Source organism: Suncus etruscus, chromosome 10 (assembly GCF_024139225.1).
Source record: "Suncus etruscus isolate mSunEtr1 chromosome 10, mSunEtr1.pri.cur, whole genome shotgun sequence".
Taxonomy (NCBI): Eukaryota; Metazoa; Chordata; class Mammalia; order Eulipotyphla; family Soricidae; genus Suncus; species Suncus etruscus.
The window spans coordinates 22,891,640-22,916,953 of record NC_064857.1 but is presented as its reverse complement, the minus strand read 5'-3'; the positions used below and the strand labels follow the sequence as shown (position 1 = coordinate 22,916,953).

Genomic DNA, 25,314 nt, shown 5'->3' with positions numbered 1-25,314 from the left:
TGTACCCTTGAAGGGAGTTTACATTGAAATTACTGTGGATTTGTCTTTTCTGTTGGATTGCAGAAAAATGCCATAAGGAAGAGATTCTTTTCTTCTCCCATTTATTTATTTGGTTATTTTATAGGTATTTTTGGGGGGTCACACCCAGCTGTGCTCAGGAGTTATTCCTTGCTCTGTGCTCAGAAGTCACTCCTGACAGGTTTGGGGGACAATATGGGATGCCAGGAATTGAACCAGAGTCTGTCCAGAGTGGACTGCATGCAAGACAACTGCCCTACTACTGTGCTATTGCTCCGTCCCTTCTTCTCCCAGTTATTAAGGAGTCTTATAGAATAATGGTAGTCCTAGGCTGTGAGCACCTCAATATATGTACCCAGATAACAAACCTGAACCAGGGTCATTATTTAGGTCATGAAGAAGCCACACTGTAGAAATTATAGAGACAGGTCCGAAAGCAAGAAAATCTGCGTACAGTGCTCATCTGTTCCAAGTGTAGTGATCTTCTACTGAAAAAATAAAAGTCATTTCCTCTAACAACAGGTTATTCTTCTGAAGTGTGCAGGTTTCAAAAGTATTTGCTCAGCCTGATGAGAGATCTTTTGCAAGATGATTATGCCAAGTTGTTCTGGCCCATTTTTAACCAACCATGGGTAGACAACATAAATGGGTATAGCAGAGTACAGCTTGATTACCAAGTGCTATACTATAATCTAGCTTGATTGTCAAGTACCAAGCATTCAAAATGGCAGAAACTGCTACACTGAGCAGGAGCCATATTTGATTTACCAAGGATTAACAGCACCTAACAAAGTTAAACAGAAACTGTAGTTTCTGTGAAGACATTGAGCTCCCTGCCACATTCCCATATCTAGCAATGCATACATCAGTGCAAAAAACCAAGAAGCACGTATGATCTCTACTCTGCCTTCAGGATCAATATGCTAGGAACTGTTCATTATTCACTGGGTTTACTTAACTATGAGCATGAAGATCAGTTAAAGGATCCTGAGCTGGCCACACTGCAAAGTATCTTACTCTATATCATCTCCTTTATTTAACAGTCCAGAGACAGAGTTTCAGAGAGATGCCAGAATCCATCAGCTAGTCACAGCAGGTAGGGCATTTGTCTTGCATGTAGCCAACACAGATTCTGTACCTGGCATCCCATATGGTCCCTTGAGCTGACAGGAGTAATTTCTGATTGCAGACCAGGAATAAACCCTGAGTACAGCCAAGTACAGCCCCAAAACCAACCCTCCCAAAAAAGAAATTCTAGAAATACATTGCTAGTTTAGTCTAATCAGATTATTATTATTATTATTATTATTATTATTATTATTATTATTATTATTATTATTAGGTTTTGGGTCACACCTGGCAGTGCTCAGGGGTCACTCCTGGCTCTATGCTCAGAAATCACTCCTGGCAGGCTCAGGGGACCATATGGGATGCCTGGATTTGAACCACCAACCTTCTGCATGCAAGGCAAACACCTTAACTCCATGCTATCTCTCCGGTCCCATAATCAGATTATTCTTTTAATTAAAAAATACCTATTATCTATTCTCTAGCTGCTACCTAAATAAAGGAATTTTCTTATTAAGAAAACTTACACTTCCCAGGCTTTCAGCCATACTTCTGAAACAACACCTCAAGGGGCTGGAACAATAATAGAGAGTTTGGCTTGTACACTGCCAACTTGGGTTTCCCAGACCTCTTATGCTCCCCTGAGCCTGCCAGGACTAATCACTGAGTTCAGAGTCAGGAGTAAGCTCTGAGCACTGTAGGATATGGCTCCAAAACAAAAAACAACCAAACAGAAAACAAGTAACACCTTGAAAACAAAAATAACACCAGACTTCATTTTGATAATTTCCCAAGTTATGAAGTAAACTGATGATGCCAAAGTTCACGTGATAAATTTTATACATGTTTAATATTGTGGTGACTCTCCAATGTCCTCTACATGGTCGTGTTGATCCTTCATATGTACACTTTCAAAATGAAGAACTTGCAGGGCCATTTTCTTTCTTATAAGCAATTTCTGTTTGGGTTAGTAATGAACTACATGCTAACAGCCTGAAATATTCAACTCTTCTAAGGTATCAGTTTCCCCAAAACAGTTAATTTTTTTTCCAAAAAAAAAAAAAATCTAGCAAACGGAGCAATCGCAGATGTGTTAGGGGAGGCAAAGCTGCATGTGTCCACAATTTCCATTCTGTTGGTCTCTATTAGCTGGGCCATAGCAGGACAAAGTGGCAGTAGCAGATTATACCTGGTCATGGCTGGCTTCAATGGAGCTCCCAACAGCATGGAAAGTCATCTGTACACGGGCTAGTGTCAGACAGGTCACACATTCTTTGCCATTTTGTCTATCACAGTAGTGAACCTATAACAGAACATACAAAGTCTGCTGAACACCACTTGGGTACAGAGGGAGGCAGATGGGACAGATCTTTTTTAATGGGTCTAGAAAAAGTCAAATCACTGAGGTAGAACACATTTCATATCTTTTTTTTTTTTTTTTTTTGGTTTTTGGGTCATACCCGGCCGTGCTCAGGGGTTACTCCTGGCTCTCTGCTCAGAAATAGCCCCTGGCAGGCACGGGGGACCATGTGGAACACTGGGATTCGAACCAATCACCTTTGGTCCTGGATCGGCTGCTTGCAAGGCAAACGCCGCTGTGCTATCTCTCCAGGCCCTCATATCTTTTTTTAACTTGATTGACTGATTGATCGGTTTTTTGGGGCCATACCCAGTAGTGCTCAGGGGTTATTCCTGGCTCTGCACTCAGAAATCACCCCTGGCATGTTGGGGGACCATATGGGATGCCGGGAATCAAACCAGGTAGATCCCTCCTGGGTCGGCAACGTGTAAGGCAAACACCCTACCACTGTTCTATCTTTCCGGCCCCCACATTTCAGATCTTTAAAATATTCTCAGGATCACCCAATAGTTGCAAGAAAGTCAGTTAACCCCATTTCAAGTACTTTTAAATTTTTTGGAAAAAAAAAATCTAGGAAAATCTTTTTGGTGGCTCAGAGTTCAGGTCTGTGCAGCAGAAAGGCTCTAAGTTCTATCTCTAATGGGCACATCCACAGCTCTGTTTCACTCTGCTGAGGTTTTGGGGGTGTGTGCGTGCTGAGAACTGTGAATGTGGTCCTCCCCACCATAAAAAAAATGGGGGAGAGAGGAAATGCTATACAAATTTTACTAAATGCTTCATATTATCACAGTCAATAAAGTCTCAACTAAAAGCGATTGCTATTTTTAAAGTAGAGTCTTTCATACATACACATAAAGGAGTAAAGGTAAGTGTAAGACACTGTTCATTTGATTCTAGAAAAATCCTGTCACATGAATTTTCTCATATCTCAGTACATGTGTGACTGCCACTTTATTGGCAGTGACATTCTTTGACTGCATTCCATTTCTGCATTGTAGTTCTACTAAAACATGGCCCAAGACATATCACTGTATCACATTGATGCTTGAAATTTTGACAGCAATCAAACTGAATTAAACCAAAATGATTTGTAATGTGCAGACCAAAATAAAGTTACTATTTTTTTTTTACTAACTACAACCATTCATTATTAAAACCACATGTAAGATATTCCATATCAGAGGCAGCACTTGTGGAGATAAGAAAGGGTGAGACCATCTTGTCATGGAAATTTTCTATTTTCTCATTTATCTATTCTCAAAAGACATTCTTTCCAGCAGTGTTTGTTTTTATTATATGCTAATAAACTTAAAAGACCGTTTGTGATTAATAAAAATGTTTCTACATATAGACATGACAATGAATCCTAATTTTTAGCAATTTTATTTAATCATTAAACATTGAATAATAATAACAACCAGTTAAAAATTCAATTGTTCTGTGGTAGGAGAGAGAATACAGCAGATAGCTTATATGCAGCTGACCTGAGTTCAATACTCAGCACCCCAAAGAATCCCCCCCAATACCACCAAGAGCAGTCCCTGAGTGCACTGCCAGCAGTAAACCCTGAGCACCTCCAGGTGTGGCTCCTCCAAAGCAAAACAAAACAAATCAACTGTTTTACACCAGTTTAGAGATAGCTCAAAGAGCTGAAGAGAATATCTGCAGGTGGGAATCCAGGGCTCCATCCTCAATACCACATAGCTGGGTAGAAAAACTCTTTAGCATTGTGTCAAGAATAGTCCCTGATGTTGGAAAATGGTATGACCAAATCTCAACTATCAACAATTTATTAACCCTATATCTCTTGGTGACTTAATAATAATATAAAAAAAAGAATAGTCCCTAAGTCCCACCAAATAGTCCAAAAACAATCAAAAAAACTAAATACTTCCTGGAAGTCATACAAAGTAATGATGGACAACACTATTTTCAAAGTACTTTAGAGACTCTATTATAAAAATATTTATATTTTACTAGTCATGATAAGGTTTAAAGACTTGGCAATGTCTTAAATTATTACACTGTACCTACCGAGCAATTAAAAGGTCACTTAGTATGTATGAGTTCAAGAGTGTTATTTATTCTACGAGCAAAATGTGATGAGGAACTAAAACTTAACACATAACAGATTTATGTAAAAGTCAATAAATGGTGGCACTAATAGCTTCAGTTCATAACCATTTGTGGGACATTAAGATATCATGTTTGATATAGTACTAACATAAAACATGTTTAAAATAAAATAGTCAACCTTTGAAATCAGTTGAGTTATATGTGATAAACAAGACACTCTTAAAATACCTCCAATTAATACTAAACAGACTTACATATCAGTCAACATGTTCTATTCTTGATTCTAGAGAAATAAAAAAGGACACCACCACCATGTCGGTTAAAAAATTGCTTCAAATTTTATTTCAGCTCAGCAAATGCCTTAACTTTTCTCCTATTTGCATTTCACTATGACCCTACAAGTACCTTATAATTCAGCTATGTCCTACAGGTTAAATATTATGTACATAGATAACTCACATATGAAAGATAAATGCAGTTAGTTCATGTTCATATACAACAATGTACAGAAAATGTACATCACTTAGAGATGTACTTAAAAATGTACAGTACTTAGAGAATGTACTTAAAAATGTACAGTACTTAGAGAATATGACAGAAATTGTTAACTAGTCTCCAATATTCTTTCCGAATATTTCTTTTTTTCCTTTGGTTTTTAGTTTTTGGGTCACACCTGGCAGTGCTCAGGGGTTACTCCTAGGTCTGCAGTCAGAAATCGCTCCTGATAGGCTCAGGGGATCATATTCTTCTCTAATATTTCTTAGTTGGGGAAAGAGGATGTTCAGAATAAAGATATTATCAAAGCTAACTTGAAGCTAGAAATAATTATATGACTAAGACTGCAAATGAAAAAAGTTAATAGCAGTTATCTGGAAACATTTTTATGACATCTCAGGTGAAATATTTTACTCTTCTTGCCCATTTTGTCACTTGCTGTTTGGACTGTGAACATGATCAACTTTGACCATGAGGACAAAGGATGAACTTGAAAATAACGAGCAAGATGGAATTTGGGTCCCTGAATGCTTCATGGAATAGAACCAGTACACAAGCCCTAGACTGCAGAGCTTATGATTTTTACATGAAAGAAGAATAAACGTCTATTTTGTTCAAGTCACTGGGATTTTTATCACTCAGGAAATAAAGCAATCTCTGTGGGATTATTTCCTATTGCCCCAGAATTGATGCCAAAACCCACAGCCATCAACAAAAGGACCTCTGAGGGGCTGCCAACATTTAGGGCTAGGCCTTATTCCCTTCACCCATTCCCTTACTAAGTGCCAACAGAACTGGGCCATGCGGAAAGAAAAGATAAAGTGGAACTAGGAAAAACTGGGAAGGAGTAAGGTAAAGAAGGGATGTCATTTTGATCACCAATCTTCTAAGAAATATAGAATGTCCAGTTAATGGAAAGTTTTAAGAAAATAGATGACAGAGGGATATATGAGTATCTTCAAGATGACTGACAATTCACTCCCTGGTAATATGTCTGCTGAAAACTGAACCTAGAGGCTAATGTTTGCCCCTGGCTACTTGGAGATATTTGAGTGCTTTTGAAGGAGCATTAGGAGCATCCTATACCTACCTGTAAGCAAAACAGAATAAAAATGGCATAGTCTAGGTCTCCATAAGCCTCGGAGAGAAAGAGAATCTCAGCTTAAGACAGGAGGTTATTCAGTGCTGGTACAGATGCTGGGAGAAAGGGACTCTCCTTCAGTGCTGGTGGGAATGTTGACTGGTTCAGCCTTTTGGGAAAACAAAATGGACTTTCCTCAAAAAACTAGAAAAACTCAGATGACCTAGCAATAAAGCTCCTGGGAATATACCTCCTGGGAATATACTCTGGGACCCCACTACTCACAATAGCCAGAACAACCCAAATGGCTGAGAATAGATGAATAGATAAAGAAATTTGGTACATCTGCACATTGAAATACTCTGCATCTATTAGAAAAAAATAAAGTCATGAAATTTGCCTATACATGAATGGAGATGGAGAGTACTGTGTGATAAAATGAATTAAGAGGAAGAGAGATAGACAAAGAATAATTACACTCATTTGCAGAATATTAAAAAAAAAGATAGTGTGGTAATACTATTCAAAGACAATGAAGAGGAGGGCTAGGAGGACTGGTCCATAGCAGGAAGCTTGCCACAAAGAGGAAGGAGTTCAGAGAAGGGACCACTATGGCAATGATAGTTGGAAATGATCACTCAGGACAAGAACTTGGTGCTCGAAGGAGATAAAGGCAAACCACAGTAAAAAAAAAAAAGGGGGGGGGAGAGAGAGAGAGAGAGAGAGAGAGAGAGAGAGAGAGAAGTAAAATGTCTGCCAGAGAGGCAAGCTGTGGGTGGAGGGTGGAAGGGAAAAGGGAAACTTGGGACATTGGTGGTGGAAAATAAGCACTGGTGAAAGAATAGATGTTGGAACATTGTATGACTGAAACGTAATCATGAACAACTTTGTCACTGTGCATCTCATGGCAATTTAATTTAAAAAATTATTAAAAAGAAAACAAGAGGTTACTAAGGCTAACCAAGATGACCTCTAGTGTGGGTCAAGGAAATGAACCACTGATAATATCTAAACAAACAAAAAATAAAATGCTGCTACCAAGGATAGATGGAACTGGGAGAAAGAGTACTAACTCATAAAATTCATGAACATGGGGCCCGGAGAGATAGCACAGCGGTGTTTGCCTTGCAAGCAGCCGATCCAGGACCAAAGGTGGTTGGTTCGAATCCCAGTGTCCCATATGATCCCCCATGCCTGCCAGGAGCTATTTCTGAGCAGACAGCCAGGAGTAACCCCTGAGCATTGCCGGGTGTGGCCCAAAAACCAAAAAATAAAAATAAAATATTTATGAACATGAATCAGTACACAGAACCAGGAGTGGATAAAATAGGTATAGGAGTGGTGCATTCCCACTATCATAGACTACTCAATGTCCCACGTACCAGAGGAGTGAGGGCCTAAGAAACAGAAGTAGGGGCCCGGAGAGAGCACAGCGGCGTTTGCCTTGCAAGCAGCCGGTCCAGGACCTAAGGTGGTTGGTTCGAATCCCGGTGTCCCATATGGTCCCCCGTGCCTGCCAGGAGTGATTTCTGAGCACGGAGCCAGGAAAAAACCCTGAGCACTGCCAGGTGTGACCCAACCCCCCCCCCAAATTGATCAATCGATAAATATGTGGAAAAATGATTGCTTTGTGCTTTTTTTTTTTTCCTTTTCATTTTCCCCCTGCATAGGCACAGTAACTATTGGGGATATTATAGAGGGAATTCCCTTGGCCTAGGAAATACAGGGTTTCTCCACCCCTGAAGTATACTGTAATGGGATTAACTCTAGACTCTTTGCATGATCATTTACTCTCCCCTCGGTGCTTTCATGGTGTATGGAAGACTTCTGCTTTGTCTTGGATGGTAAAATCAGACCTCTGTATCTAAAGATCTTGGTGACTGTGCAGCTCAAGGAATGGAGCTTATGATGAAGTCTTTCTTTGTGGTTCTAGCAGTTCTGCTTCTTCAGTGTTGTTTTAATCCATCTTCTGTAGTTGGTAGTCATTATGTTGCTCCTAGGATGGAGCCTGGGATAAAGTCTTTCGTTATGTTTCTGGAAGACCCATTCAGTTGCGGTTGTCTCAGTCAGACCTATTTGTTGAACAGATTGTAGACCAAAAGCTAGGCTAGAGCTTTTTGTTGCTGTTCTTGTTGTTGTTGGTCCCTGGATGCGTACTGTCCAGTCCTGGTTGTAACAGCCAGTCATCTGTAGATAGCGATCGTGGCTTTTGCACAGATCAAAGGGTGACAAGTTTCCTGATTTTGTCTTATTGTTGGCTGGTGAGGAAGGACAACTTGCTCTTAGATCAAGTTGTTCCCATTTCCTCGTTGTCAGGTTATCAATTTAGAACTGGCGCATGTCGGCGTCAGAGGATTTTAAAAGAATAAATTTCAGGGGCCAGAGTGATATAGCACAATGGGTAGGGTCTTTGTCTTGCATGCAGCCAACCAGTGTTTGATCCCTGGCATTCCATATGGTTCCCTGAACCTGCCAGGAATAATTTCTGAGCATAGGAGTAACCCTTGAGGATTGCCAAGTGTGGCCCCCAAACAAACAAACAAACAAAAAGATAATATATCTCATCTCTTCCCCTTAACATATGCTGTTTATAAATGAGAAAGGTTTTATTTTTTATATTTTATTTAATTTCATCATGAGGTGCAGGGTTAGAAGTGGAGTTGAAACCACTCTACTACTGCATCACACTAATGAGCCAACCTCACCTGCTTTTCTACTAAACCCTGCAGAGACTTCTAGCCACCAAAAACTCCAGGTGCACTGGTTTTGTGGATGACATCTCCAGGGAGGATTTGAGTCAGGGTGGGCATTATCCCCCCTCCCTCTACTTCCACAAGTCCCAGCAGCCACATTCATAATTCACTGCTATCGCCATCAAAGTCCTGGAGCACAGCTGCTTATGCAGTTGCATAATACCCTCATAATTTTAATACTGACCCCATAAGACACACACAAAATCAGGTATGAAATGATCATAGAATCCACACAAGTTCAACAAGTAAAACCAACACAAGAATGCTTAACTAGCTTAGTAAGTCCTCAGACAATGTCATAACAATGAGATGTCAGTTTCACAAAATTTTAAAGTATTTTCAATAATTTCATGATCTTTTAATTGTGCCAAGCAATATTAGGTAAATCATTCGTACCTGCCAAGAGGCAAGCTTTGGGAAGGTTGAGAAAATGATGATATATTTGAACAGGGGTGGTGGGATTGGTGTTGGAATATTAGATGCCAGAAATAACTGTATTATGAGCAACTCTATAAACCACGTGTCTAAAATAATCTTTTTAAAAAGTGGGACTGACTGCAAGGTAAACAGCTTTATTCAGCACTCATTCTCAGCTCCTACTTTTGGTCCTTTAAATTATAAGCAAATGATTTTGATTATTTGATGTGCTGAATTTATAACACCATCAATTATTGCCTACTGAAATATTCTTTCTCATTTATTTATAAAATTACTCTGTTAATGGGGCCGGGAAGGTGGCGCTAGAGTTAAGGTGTCTGCCTTGCAAGCGCTAGCGTAGGACGGACCGCGGTTCGATCCCCCGGTGTCCCATATGGTCCCCCCAAGCCAGGAGCGATTTCTGAGCGCACAGCCAGGAGTAACCCCTGAGCGTCAAACGGGTGTGGCCCAAAAATAAAAAAAAAAAAAAAAAATGTAAAAAAAAAAAAAAAAAAAAAAAATTACTCTGTTAAAAGATGGGTCAAGTATCAATATGTAAATCATGTGGTTTCTTTTGAAATCTGTATTTTAACAAAGATTTTTATTTAAAAATAAGTTTGCAGGTTTGGTCTCAGCTTCCATAAACTCTATAGTTATGCATCCTGATGTCAAGTCTGCTGGAGTTGTTTTTCCTGAGAAACAAATTACTTCAACAATTCATTGTTTAAGAAATAAAGAAATATACTATAAGCCTGAGAAATTTCACATAAAAAGCTAGGTATGTGAATTTCTTCATGCCCATTTGGAAACAAAAGGAGCCATTCAAATAAAAATTCCCTACCCCCTACATCCTCCAAAGCTGAATCATAATGTTTCCTGCAGGGCTGAAGTTCCTTGATGTTGCAGGACTACTAAATATTTTACTAATCTCAGCAGGAAACTGGTTAACTGCTTGTCTGTCAGATGTTTTTAATGGGAACTCCTTATAAGACAAAAATGAAGAGGGTGTGAAAAAGACCCGTGTGTAGCGTCGCTCACCCGATCATCAGAGGAGAAGATAATGGTCTTCTGCGTGTTTGTTTATATATATATATATATATTTGTTGATACATCATAATCAATGGATCAGGAAAACAAACATATGTTTGATCAGTATAACTCTCTGAGGGCACTCCTATAGCAGGCAGGAATTCCACTTGTAGCTAGTGCTCAAAAACCTTGCACAGAAAAGCGAAGTCAACACGTAACTAAGAAGGCTGATTAAAGGCTCAATCTTAGCGCATTCAAAACATGCTCGGCTCTTACAGAATTGACCCATCAGTTGCACAAAAGACCTAAATCTTTATTAAGACACAAAATAGCATGCCTTGGCTAAGTACTTCTTGGCAAATATTGCCCTAATAAGCAGATTAAGTCAGTATGAAACATTTTTTCACTATCCTCTTAGGTCACTTGATGAAATGGAAATCTCTTATTTGGGTCAACTACAGACAATAGCTCAAATCTGCATTAGGTTAATTTTATTTATAACTAACAAATTAATTTATGAAAAATTAGTTTCTCCATGAAAAGCAATAAAATAACATCTGACTCATAGCTAACATTAAAATAAATATTGGATCTGCTTTTTACTATCATAGCATAATAATGTAATAAAAGATGACAAGCTGCATAATTTTGTAAGAATAATATTGAGTTAAAATAATGTCTATCACTGACATTCTCTAAAGCTATTTCCCCAATCCTTTTCAGAACTAAAACCTACTTCTTTGTAACTAAAATGTGAATATATATTTAACATGCTCAGTCATGTAGTGTTTAAACTGAATAGTATTTTACTACACATGCAAAATGCTTATCACATTATCACATCTACAGAGAAACAAAATTTAATGAAAAAATATTATTCGACTTGTAATTATTTATTTTGGGGCACACCTGGAGGTGTTCAGGACTTACTCTTGGCTCTGCACTCAAGAATCATTGCTGGTGATGCCAGGGATCCAACCCAGGTCGACCACATACAAGGCAAGTGTCCTATTTGCTACAGTACTATCTCTCCAAATTAAGAAATGTTCCCCAGACATACAATCACCTAATTTTTGATAAAGAAGCAGGAAATCCTAAATGGAGTAGGGAAAGCCTCTTCAACAAGTGGTGTTGGCACAACTGGCTAGCCACTTGCAAAAAATTCAACTTAGACCCCCAGTTAACATCATGTACGAAGGTAAAATCCAAATGGATTAAAGACCTCGATATCAGACCCAAAACCATAAGATATATAGAACAACACATAGGCAAAACACTCCAGGACATTGAGACTACAGGCATATTCAAGGAGGAAACTGCATTCTCCAAGCAAGTGAAAGCAGTGATTAACAGATGGGAATATATTAAGCTGAGAAGCTTCTGCACCTCAAAGGAAATACTGCCCAGGATACAAGAGCCACCCACTGAGTGGGAGAAACTATTCACCCAATACCCATCAGATAAGGGGCTAATCTCCAAAATATATAAGGCACTGACAGAAATTTACAAAAAAAAAAACATCTAATCCCATCAAAAAATGGGGAGAAGAAATGGACAGACACTTTGACAAAGAAGAAATACAAATGACCAAAAGACACATGAAAAAATACTCCACATCACTAATCATCAGGGAGATGCAAATCAAAACAACTATAAGGTACCACCTCACACCACAGAGAATGGCACACATCACTAAGAATGAGAATAAACAGTGTTGGCGGGGATGTGGAGAGAAAGGAACTCTTATCCACTGCTGGTGGGAATGCCGTCTAGTTCAACCTTTACGGAAAGCGATATGGAGATTCCTCCAAAAACTGGAAATCGAGCTCCCATACGATCCAGCTATACCACTCCTAGGAATATACCCTAGGAACACAAAAATACAATACAAAAACCCCTTCCTTACACCTATATTCATTGCAGCACTATTTACCATAGCAAGACTCTGGAAACAACCAAGATGCCCTTCAACAGACGAATGGCTAAAAAAACTGTGGTGCATATACACAATGGAATATTATGCAGCTGTCAGGAGAGATGAAGTCATGAAATTTTCCTATACATGGATGTACACGGAATCTATTATGCTGAGTGAAATAAGTCAGCGAGAGAGAAAAACGCAGAATGGTCTCACTCATCTATGGGTTTTAAGAAAAATGAGTGATGAGTTTAGTTAGAGAAATAACTACATTTTGAACTGTCCTAATAATGAGAATGTATGAGGGAAATGGAAAGTCTGTCTAGAGTACAGGCGGGGGTCGGGTGGGGAGGAGGGAGACTTGGGACATTGGTGATGGGAATGTTGCACTGGTGATGGGTGGTGTTCTTTACATGACTGAAACCCAAACACAATCATGTATGTAATCAAGGTGCTTAAATAAAATAAAAAGAAAAATAAATTGGAATCTGGGGGTACAGCAATAGCACAGTGGATAGGGTATTTGCTTTGCACAAGGCTGAACCTGGTTCAATTTCCAGCATCCCATATGGTTCCCGAGACTGCCAGGAGCAATTTCTGAGCGTAGAACCAGAATTATCCCTTTGAGCACCCACCCCAAATTGGAATCTTTGAAAATTACATGCCTATACTCAGTGTACAAAACTTCAACAGAGAAGAATATAGATTTATTTCTAATATAACCCAGACATTTAAAACTATCTAGGGGCTCAAGAGATAGGCCAACAGGCTTCACTGCACACTTTGCAGATAGGAGACTTAAATTCGATTCCTTGCATTCCATGAACTCCTGAGCAGAATGGCCCATAAACCAAAATAACAACAAAAAGCATTGTCTAACAAATATAACAGATGCTTGTATGTATTGCTAAGATAATTCCATTCTTACTTTAAGTAATGATCAAATTTTCTATTCTTTGACCTTTAAATTTCATTGGCTATGCCAGGAATGTCCAAGGGAGTCATCTGTTTAAGATGCAAATTACAGACAAACATATGTATATAGAATCATTTCAATTTCACATTTACATCTTAAATGCAGTACAATTATATTTTATTTTATTTTAGATTCCTAGGTCAGACCCAACTCTATTTCTTTAAGCAATTGCATATACTCTTCAAATAAATGAAGGAAGAAACATCAAAGAAACAGGAAATATCAGAAGAAGAAAATAGAGATTTTAAAGACACACACACACACACAACAAAATAACCAAAATAATGTGCACAAATGAACTTAACAACAGAAAAGAAAGAATAGAGAAAACAGTCAGTGAAGAAATTACAGAAATATCACTCCCATAATCCAAACATCAAGAAGAAAAATAAAAAGAGAAAATAAGGAAAATAAGCCTGAAGAATTCTGGTTTAGACTATCACGAATCATCTATCATTTGATTTTCAGAATAAGAGGTAGTTTTTGAGATTAAATTTTTCTTTTGATGGGCCTTAGTGATAGCACAGCAGGAAGGCCATGCACATAGCCAACACAGGACAGATAGTGGTTTGAATCCCGGCATTCCATATGGTCCCCCGAACCTGCCAGGAGTGACTTCTGAGCGCAGAGCCAGGAGTAACTCCTGAGAGCTGCTGGGTGTGACCCAAAAACCAAAAACCAAAACAAAACAAACAAAAAACAACTTTCTGTTGAAAAATAATGGCTAAAAATGTATAAATTATGATGAAAGAAATTAGCCCATAACTTCACGAAGCTGGGAAAGCCCAAAACAGAATCAACACAAAGAAAATCATGCCAAGAGGCATAATCAAATTTCTAAAAGTTAAAGAGGATGGAGAGATGGCTCACAGAACAGAATGAGGGCTTTGCATATAAGGAGATCAGGGTTTGATTCCTAATACTGTAGGGTTCCCTCAAGCGTCATTGTGAGTGGCCCCATAGCACAGAGTTGGGAAGGCATAGTTTTTAAGCACAGCAAGGTGTAATCAAGAAGGAAGGAAGAAAGGAAAGTAGAAAGAATAGAAGGGAAGAATAGAAGGGAAGATGAAAAAAGGAAAGAAGAAAGACAATAAAACTTCACAGAAATAAGTGTTTAATAACCAAAATTGCAAGTAATTATGGGATGTGGGGGCGGAATGTGAATGGAAATCCAGAAGGAATGGAGAGAGAAAAATTTCTTCATAAAGCTTATGAAGAAAATGTAGCCAAAATTTTTCCAAACTTAATTACAGGAATAAATATACCAGTTTATGAGAGCAATAACTATATAGCTGAGTTGAATAGATGCTCCCAAAGATGAATTCAAGTACTAATCCCTAGTACCTCACCCAAGAAGTGAGGGTACACAGAATTAATCTAGAATATACACTGTACTCAAAATTTTGTCTGACTTCTAAACTCTACATGTAACTGGAAGACTACAGAAGGTTAGCTGTAGAAGCAGACAGATGCTAAAGTGGACATCACTGAGATTTGAAAGACTCTACTCTTTCGTCTGAGAATGAATTCCTAGAATACATAACTCAAGTAACACAAAGCTAAGGCCTTCCTGGCCTAATCAGGAGTTTACAGACGGCTGCCAAATTACTTTAAAATTTAGGCGATAAACACTAGAAACTAGAAGGCCAAGAGATTAAGTATCCGTATCTGGTGTTCAGTAGCTGAAATAAGTACGGAGACACTGGAAAAATCCACAAGAGAAAAGGCTAAGTGAAAATTGAGAGAACCAAGTGACAAGTAACACCAGGGAATAAAAACAAAGTTTGACAATCCAGGCAACTCACAGAGTACTGTACCAAAAAGCAGACCAAAACCTGCACACAAAAGATAATCCAGAGTTGTAATAATAAATTATCCATGTCATCCTTTATAAACAAAAATTAAAGGGCCCGGAGAGATAGCACAGCGGTGTTTGCCTTGCAAGCAGCCGATCCAGGACCTAAGGTGGTTGGTTCAAATCCCGGTGTTCCATATGGTCCCCCGTGCCTGCCAGGAGCTATTTCTGAGCAGACAGCCAGGAGTAACCCCTGAGCACCGCCAGGTGTAGCCCAAAAACAAACAAACAAACAAACAAAAAAAATTAAAGAGAGCATACAGGAAAGGGTGAAACATGTTCATAAACATGGCAATCAAATGCCTCTTAATGGATCAGATGTTTGATTTAGTGATAAAGACATTCAAAGATTCTAAGAAATTAAAATAAAATATAGTCTACCATAATTCTACAAATATAGAATCCCAATTAAAAACTAGAACTAAAAAGAACTGAGTAAAATTGCTAGCTTGAAAATATATAGTAACAAACAGGAAATTTACTATATGAATTCAAAATGAAATTAGAATGGATAAAAGAATCAATAAACCTGAAAACAGATCAACAGAAATTTCACATTCAAAAGAAGAGGGAAAAATAGTCTTAGGAACCTGTAGAACATTATTAATGGATTCAATATATGAAGTTCTCAAAGGAGATAAATATGGATGGAAAAAAATTGCTTTCTAAGTGTCCAGAAACTTTCCAAAATGGAAAATCAGAACAAAATAATGAAAAATATTATCTTACTATTTTAAGAAACTAAATGGAACCCAAGTTATTCACTGTCAGAAAATAAAAACAGCCTCTTTGGGGAAAACCACAAATAAACAAATTATCTTTATAATGACTAGAGTAAAAGAAGATGATACAGAAACACAGGTGATACAAAAATAAAAATAGACTTCAACTTTCACCTATTACAAACACAATGTAAACACACACACAATTTTAAGGGGATCTTTAGTACTAAACATAAAAACAATTGTCATAAAATACCTAGGAGATAAAAATCTTTGGAACTTTGCGATGTTCAAATTTCTTAGGTTAAAAAAGATATCAATCGTATATTAAAAAAATTGAACTTTGTCAAAATTAAAAAATTCCTTTCAACTTTTCTTTTTTTAAAATTAATTTTTTCAATAATTTTTATTTTGACCAAAGTGGATTACAAATCTTTCACAGTAATATTTTAGGTACATAGTGACATTGAATCAGGGGCATTCCTTTCAACTTTTCAACAAATATTTTTAAGATAATGAAAGACAAGTCAGGTGCAAAGGTGATGTGTTTGCAGTATAAATTATATGTATCTAGAATATATAAAGAACACATAATTCAGTGATAAAAGCTGAGAAAACGGTAAGAAAGAACATTTCTCAAAAGCATATAATTGGACAAGAAGCGTGTTAAAAGGTTCATATTATTGGCATACCAAAATAAAAATTTGTATTAAAATAGCAATACTATACCTTGAGAAAACTAAGATCATATAGATGTATAAAAACAATCATATATTGACAATAGAACTCTATTAGGACACACATATTAAAAAAAAAATTTGAACTTCCTTACAAAGTTGTTTGTACACTTACCATGTGACCCCGAAATTCTACTCCAATGTATATTTCCCAAGAGAACTGGGATCAAGTCTGCACAAAGTCTTGTACATGAATATTCACAAAGAGTTTTTATTCATAATAGTCACAAACTGAAAGCTCAAATGTTCTTTAACAGGTAAACTGACCATCTGGTATACAGCCAAACAAGAGAGCAGTACTTTGCAATCGAGAGAAACATACACAACATGAGTCTCAAAAACATTACATTAGCATGAAAGGAGATACAAACTAAGCAAGCTGTATAATTCCACTTTTACAATACTTCCGGAAAGATAACACTAGTCATATTTAGTGTCCAAAGAATATCCAGGTTGCTGAGAGTCACGGGGAGATTAGGAAAACAGGCCACAAAGATTCACCAAGGACTTTTTTTTAAAAAAAAAAACAGTAAATATAAATACTCCCATTTTGACTACGATGGTAGGTACATGAATGGATACATTTTTCAAAACTCATCAAACAGTACAGTGAAATGGGCATTTTATTGTGTAAAAATTATACTTCCATACGGTTGATTAAAACATAAAACAGTGTAGTTATCTTTGACACTACAGCTGAACACTAAAGTTACTGCTCATGCTTCTTATAAATAACCATAATATACCTCACAGTAAATTTCCAAGCAATTGTAAACCTTAGGATATGGACACCATTTGCATTTCTCCTATATTCAGAGATGATCATGTACCCTTCCAGCTGTCCCTCCAGCTCCATAGTATCACTCTCATGCTCAATTCGAGTGTTAATTCTTTGAGGACAAAAACCTTAACTAGTAAATTTATGTTAGTTATATCATCAGATACCAAGTGCTACTTGGCCCACGGCAAGTGTTCAATGTATTTCAGTTAAATCAACAGAAAAATGAATGTTACATGTTGGCGTCCAGCAGGAATCCTTCTTGAACAGTCTACCCATCTTTCATAATCATCCATAACTTCTTCTATAGCTTCCTTTGACATCTCTGTGTCAACAGCTCTCCAATCTGTGTGTGCTACTTTATCTGATCAGTCATACTACCTATCATACAAACCCAGCTGGATGTCTCACAGGCAAGTCAAATTCCACACATCTAAATTATATTCATAACTTCTGAATTGTATTCATCTCATCCATACCGAAAAACAATTTGCAAAAATGTCTAGAAGATGTCACATTCATCTTACCTTCATTCTTAACTCTTAAATGTTCAAAAGAATAGTCTGTTTACCCATAATCTCTCTCTACGCCTTAGAAATAATTCAATACAGCTTCCATGCTGGCCAGTTTGGTGAAAGTACTCTCTCAAAATTCATAATTCAGTTTGAGAGAAGAAATAATCTCAAGTGTATCATTGCCACTATAGCTGAATTCCTCTCCTCTATGTGGTTCACTAGCTCTGCCTTAATTCAATCTTTATTCCTCTCCTGGATGCATGCTAGTCTATCTGATTACTAATCCGTATCTTTTTAATTTAGTTCCTCCTTTCCATTCCTCATTGAATTGCCTTTCTAAAATACAAAAGCAACATCATTTGCTTTTTTAAAACAAATCTTTTTTTTTTTTTAAGGTAAGCAAACTGGCTCTAAAAGCTAAAAATCAAACACTCGCAGCTGGCATACTGTCAGAGAGCTCAAAGGGATTGAATATCTGTTTTGCATGCAAAGGACTGAGTTCAATCCCTTGTATCACATGATTTCTGGAGCTGGATAGGACCCCAAATTTAAGTTTAAAAAAAAAATCTTAAAATTCAAATTTAATAGGCACTTTTCAGTCTTTCTTCTAAATGCTTCTACTTTGTACTCTAAGAATTTTTTGGAAACACTATGCTCTTTCATGTCCCTTAGCACATTCTGCCTGGAATTCCTCTCCTCTTTATCTATTTCAAAAGTCTCCTCTGCTAGGAATTCGTCTCTAAGGACTTCTGTCAGAACTGCTTGCTCCCATATCTGCCACTGTATGGCCCACTACACCTGGGGGACAATTATGGATCTGTTTCTATGATACTCCACGTGGGAGGCAGCATTTCATCTAATATTTTATGTAGTGTTCTGCCATTTTTTTTATCAACTTGTCTAAATACTGATCTCAAGGAAAAGGCTAATTTGTGATAGTAATATCTTCTGCACACATGTTTTATTTACTTGTCATCAACTCCCCCTGATCGAGTTCCTGAAATGTCACTAAACAAATATATGTAGCTACTTATTAAATATCTGCCTAGGGGGAAATGAAAAATGTTATATTTCTTGTTCTTCAAATCAATCAACTTATGTATTCTTCATAGGCATTTAATTTTTACATACATTCTGCAATTACTGAAAATCACTCTTAAATGTACTCTCTATTAACTATTTCTCTCTTAAAGTTCTTTTTTTAAGGGTATACATCTATTAATTTTTGGCTACACTTAGTGGTGCTCAGAGCTTGCTTAAGGCTCCGCACTCAGGGATCATGCCTAGCAGGTTCAGAGGACCATGTGGGATGCTGAGGATTGAACTCAGGTCAACCACGTATAAGGCAAGTGCTCTACCCACTGTACTACTGCTCTGACTCCCTTAAGAGTTTTTTAAGCTGTGAACTTTGTATCATTTTCAACAGTAATTCCTGATTCTGGTCTTTCCTTACTCTTAATGAGAATACTATAAAAACCATTTTGAAATATTTCCAAATATCCCTTTTATCTCTGACACTTAAATCTTTTCGGTGTGACCATGTTAAGATGGCAGAACTTTACAGAGCCAAAAATCGGCCAGAGTTTAAAATTAATATGAAAATCAAATTCAAATTCCATACGAAAATGACCAAGCTAGACTACTAATAGGATCCTCCCTTATGTAGTCCTCAAATATGTATTTACATAACCAAAAACTTGAGAACAAAATGCAAAGGTCTGGCTCAAACAAGTCAGAAATCTTCATTGCTTCAGCTCACTTTTATATAAAGGTAAGGACATAAATAAACAGATTTGTGTAATTGGCAATTAAACCACCATACTGTCAAGATCATGGACCACCGCCACCAATTAGTCCCGACTTATAGGGAACACTCTTTAAACATGTGTACCATAGTGTGATTGAATATAAAGATTTGCAAAGAAAAAGCGAAAGTATAACAGGTGCTTCTGTTTTTACCATAAAATAATGTATATAATGCCTACTTCATGGTCTGATATATAACAAGTCAGTCAATGAATGTTGGTTTCATTTCTTTGTTTACCCATCTAGGTCCTAAATGAAGCATGCCCCCGGTATGTAAGTTTTTTCTTCAGTGTGCAGAAATCCTTTACATGAAGTATTCCGCAGACTGTTCTCTTTCTCAAGAGCTGTCCTGGGTGAGAAGAGAACAATACATGTGAAATTTTAGCTGCTGTCACTCAGGAAACAAAATCTTAGAACCGGATGCTGGGGACAGGAAAAGAGATCACTTCCACCTGATTTAGACTGGGCAGAGTACAGACACCAGCATGAATTCTTTGTCACCACCTCCCGTTAGAAATCTAAAGGTTTACTTATGTTTCTTTGAAAAAAAAAATGCGTCGGGCCAGAATGATACTACAGTAGGGAGGATGTTTTCTGCATGCAGCAAACGTAGGTTCCATTTCTGGCACCCAATATGAAACCTGGAGCCCCACCTGAGTGCAAAGATGGGAAAAAGTCCTGAGCACAACTGGGTGTAGCCCTAAGATAACAACAATAAAAATAAATACAATATTTTTCATTTTACAGAGATGGGGAGAAGGTTGGGGTGTACTACTGTACACAGGGCTTATTCCTAACTCTGTACTCAGGAATCATTCCAGGCAGGGCTTAGAAGAGGTCATATGCGGAACCAGCAATCATACCTGGGTCAGTTGCAAGCTGTGTACTAGGCACATATTAGGCAAAACACTCTCTAGCCCAGATTATTCATTGTTTAAATAAACAAAAACGTTAAAAAATGGCCACTTGATGATAAACGTAAAATTATAAAAAGGAAAATAAACAGAGGGAAGAGAGAAAAAAGGCTTACACTCTGATTGGTAAGGCCCCCGACACCCCCAATACCCAATTGCAACATAATCTATGTTAAGGCCATATTATTAACATATGGTATCTATCATAGGTGTCATACACAAACCTTTTAAAGAAGTTCATATCTATCATACAAGTATGCTATAATCACATTAGTCTTCATACATACATATCGGTTTAAGAACTTTATGTTCTTGAATTATATTTTAAATGCAAGTTTAAAATGTAAGCAGTATTTTAAAGTCTTTAACTTTCTCATCTTGATGAAAATGGCAGCAGAGGAGCTAGAGAGATAGTACAGCAGGAAGAGCATGTGCCTTGCACCTGGCTGACTTAGGTGTAATCCCCAGCATTCCATATGGTCCCCTGAGCATGGCAGGGAATAGTTCTTTTTTTTTTTTTTTTTTTTGCTTTGCTTTTTTGGGTCACACCCAGTGGTGCTCAGGGGTTACTCTTGGCTCTGCGCTCAGAAATCACTCCTGGCATGCTCGGGAAACCATATGGGATGCCAGGATTCGAACCACCATCAGTCCTGGGTCAGCTGCGTGTAAGGCAAACACCCTCCACTGTGCTATCTCTCCAGTTCCATGGAGTGATTCTTGAATGCAGAGCCAGGAGTAACCCCTGAGCACCAACTGGGTGTGCCCCTCCCTCCACAAAAAAGAAAAGAAGATGGCACAAAGATCTAAAACTCACAATAATGAAAAAAACAACTCTATTAAATTTACAATGTCAAGTTATATTTAAATTTATAAGTATATTAAAATATCTATTAAATTATACTTATAATGTAACTGAGATACTAATTATTGTATATGTATGTGTGTTGTTCCTATATCCCTATGGGGTTGGGTTTCGGGTCACACTAATAGTACTTAAAATACTTCTTGCTGGTGTGCAATGATGACTCCTGGTGGTTTCTCAGGGACAATGTGGTACTTGGGATCAAACCAGGGCCAGCTTCATGCAAAGTAAATGCCTTAATCTATATGCTATCTCTCTGACCCTGTTCTTTGAATTCTTTATGAGAAAAATAAACCTAAATGATCACAATTTACTCTAAGGTTTCAAAATCAATACCAATGGTCCAATAGTTGGCGATCCAAGGAGGAGTACAGAAGATAAGTTTGAAATAAAATTACTTTTAATAAATGCTTTACTGAAATCATTTTTCTTTTCCAATCGAATTACTTTCATAATTCTCCATTTAAAGAAGGGAGCTACTTATATTTAATCAGAGAGTTCTGGTAGAATGATTATGAAAAGTCATATTTAAGATGTAAAAATCTTCAAATAATATAAATCATAACAACGAAAACACCTACTTCAGTTCAAATGCACAGTATTCCCAAGAAAGTCTCTTTTTAGTTCCTTAAAAGGGTAGATTGATTTTGAAATATTTTAAAACATAATGAAAAAATTTCAGGTATGAAACTAGAAAGCCAGAAATTATGGTATGACTATTATTTCAAAGAAGTTTTGTGAAATGTATTCAAAGATATAGAAATATACTACATGGGTTAGATAATATTTGAGGTGTCTGACATAAAACTGTTTCTGTAAAAAATATTAAAACAGTAAGAACATTCAAGTTTTAAGAGAAATATTTAAAAAATATACTCAGTAAAACTTCAAACAATCATAAATATTAATCTATAACAGAGATCCAAAAACTTACATCTAAAAGGTGGTAAAAAATTAAGGTGAGCCAAGCAAGGCTTAAAAATAACTGAGAATATGAAGAGTATTCATTCATTCTGCTCCATAAAATCAGCTTTATGGTAACTTAATTAAAGTTTATAATTAATTTGAGTAATTTAAATTAAGTATTTAATGTTATAATTTTCATTAGGTGTGTGGATCTAAGCTAAAGAATATGAGCTTGAAACCTACAGTCTAGCTCATTTTAATGTATGAACTTCAATTAAAGATCGCTATTGAAATTTTTTGAGTTAAAACAACTGAGTTTTCATTACATTGATATGTTTTTACTTTGTAATACTATAGATATGCCACTTGTAATGGTTTAGGTAGGTTTCAATCAAATTTCAATGAGCAAGAAAGGCCAAAGAAAAGATTTACACAAAATTCAATAAGCAATCATATCTATGCAGTTATATATAATGTCGATATATTAATAAAATCACTTACAGTAAAACAGAAAAAAATTATATTTCAGGAATAAAAACAACAGAAATAAAAAACATGAAATCTATAACAATCTAGCTCTATAACTTCTAAACTATAGTCCCATGAAAACATTTAAAAAAAGAAATAATCTACATGCTTTTCTGCCAGGAAAACACAGCCAAGAAAGTTGCCTATGAAGACAGCATCAATCTCAATAACAGAGGAAATGGATTTTATAATTTAAAGTAATTTAAATGATGATTGCCATCATTAGCCAAGAACTAACAAATCAAGTAGGGGCCGGAGAGATAGCATGGAGGTAGGGTGTTTGCCTTGCATGCAGAAGGATGGTGGTTCGAGTTCCGGCATCCCATATGGTCCCCCGAGCCTGCCAGGAGCGATTTCTGAGCACTAGTAATGCCAGGAGTAACACCTGAGTGCTGCTGGGTGTGACCCAAAAACCAAAAAAAAAAAAAAAAAATAGTTCTTTTGGCAGCAAAATTGCATTTGCCATAATAATACATCTAAGCAAAAAGTCAATTTAGGACTTGAATGCAATTTGTGTTTGTTTCAATAAATTATATCAATATAAAAATATATATATGATTGTTCTATTTTCTTATATCATAGTTTATTTCTAGTTCACCCTATGGAGATTATAGCCAGAACTAAGCTACTTGGCCTTTTTTTTAGTACAGCTACAAATCAAGTTTTAAAAAAATTATGAATATTAATTTACTGTCCCTCTTAAGGTAGGTAATTTCTAAAAATCCTACATTTTTACTTTAAGCTGTTTAAAATTTCAGAGGACAGAGCCAAAAAATGATAACGGCTTCTTTAATTTCAGATGGCAGTCTAATTAGAAGTATTAACAATTACCTGGCAGTAGACTGAAAAGAATCCATTTCTGTGAAAGAAGGCATACATATACACACATACATACATACATACATACATACACCCAAAAAAACCTTCAAAACACAATCAACTTTCTTATTTTATACAGAACTTGTGAAGTTTTTATAAATACATGATCATTCTATACAACACATATCCTAAGCATCTGTAAATGAAATTACAGTTTCCCCATCATTAGGAGTAGGACTAAGATGGCAGAGAGAGTGAGAACAAAGAAATCTGAGGGTGCACACTCCAGTACAAGATTTCCAAGGTAACTAAGAATCAGAAAACAACTATTTCCTCTCCTGAGAGTTAACATTTCTTTGGAAAACTCTTTTCCTAAAGAATTGTAGGGGCTTTTGTTTTTCTGTCTTTGTTTGCAAAAGCAAAGAGTGAACAGAAAAGGTTTCCATTCCCAAATTCATATACAGCCGGGGCTTATCAGCCCAGTGAACAAGGATTGTTGGCACCATCAGAAGCAGGTGCTATGTTAGATGGCTCAAAACATGATCCAGGGAAACAAATCCATGTCTTGAATGCCTCAAACAACTAGAAAGCATTGCATCATTGTTCTAAGACTATGTTGAATGGACTCCTAAGAGGACACACTTCTCAGATGTTGTAGTATCATGGCAAACCTGGATCGATATGAGTAATGAAATACCAAGTTTTAAATTGCTGTGCAAGTAAAACCATCATTAGAGAAACTCAATGCTTTTGTAAAATGAGGGCGTGCTGGACCCTTATACAAAATGTATAAAGACAAAACTTTTGTTTGTAGAAGGAAAGTGAGGGGACAGATGCATTCAATCAAGACCAATAGGAAGAGAATAAAAAAATTGATGTCTAGATCAAACCCTTGGCTCCAGAGTACAGGGAGGAGAAGAAAAGAAACAGAGTGGAAAGAGGGGGAGAAGAGACAGAGCTAAATATCCAAACCACTGAGACTAAAAATCATGGGACTCCAAGTTAAAAATAAATAAATAAAACCTTAAAAAGGAGGTACCTGGCCAGAGAGATAGCATGGAGGTAAGGCGTTTACCTTTCATGCAGAAGGTCATTGGTTCAAATCCCAGCGTCCCATATGGTCCCCCGTGCCTGCCAGGGGCTATTTCTGAGCAGATAGCCAGAAATAACCCCTGAGCATTGCCTGGTGTGCCCCCCCAAAAAAGGGGGGTGGCATGGTGGCACTAGAGGTAAGGTGCCTGCCTTGCCTGCACTAGCCTAGGACAGACCTAGGTTCGATCCTCTGGTGTCCCATATGGTCCCCCAAGCCAGGCGCGATTTCTGAGCTCATAGCCAGGAGTAACTCCTGAGTGTCACCGGGTGTGGCCCAAAAACCAAAAACCAAAAACCAAAAAAAAAAAAAAAAAAGAGGAGGTACCTATCAAGATGGCAAGTTGGTATGGGAGGGAACCTAGGAATATTTAGAGAGGGAAACTGACACCAGTGTTGAAATCAGGCTGGAAGACTTGTATGTCTAAAACTCAACTATGAATAATTTTGTAAATCATGGTGCTTTGATAAAATAAAAAAGAAGAGTGGGGAAGAAGAGAAAGAAGGAAAATGGAAGAAAGCCAGGCAGGCAAAGATTACTGGACAGAAAAAAAAACATCAAAGAGAATGAAGCATATGCATGTATGTGGCT

At 37.1% G+C, this 25,314-nt stretch overlaps 1 protein-coding gene across 6 annotated transcripts in view; it reads right to left on the bottom strand.

Annotated features, from left to right (window-relative positions):
• STAU2 (staufen double-stranded RNA binding protein 2) overlaps positions 1–25,314 on the bottom strand; it is a 310,007-nt gene that overhangs the window by 128,829 nt on the left and 155,864 nt on the right. For 3 of the 6 annotated variants that reach the window (XM_049781812.1, XM_049781810.1, XM_049781811.1), the window contains one exon: positions 2,276–2,389. The exons of 1 other annotated variant lie outside the window; for it this stretch is intronic. In XM_049781812.1, the coding sequence (XP_049637769.1) occupies positions 2,276–2,389 (114 nt within the window). Of the gene's footprint in view, positions 1–2,275; positions 2,390–19,559; positions 19,954–25,314 lie in introns of those variants that run through there. 2 more of the 6 variants (XM_049781816.1, XM_049781814.1) reach the window with 2 other exon arrangements.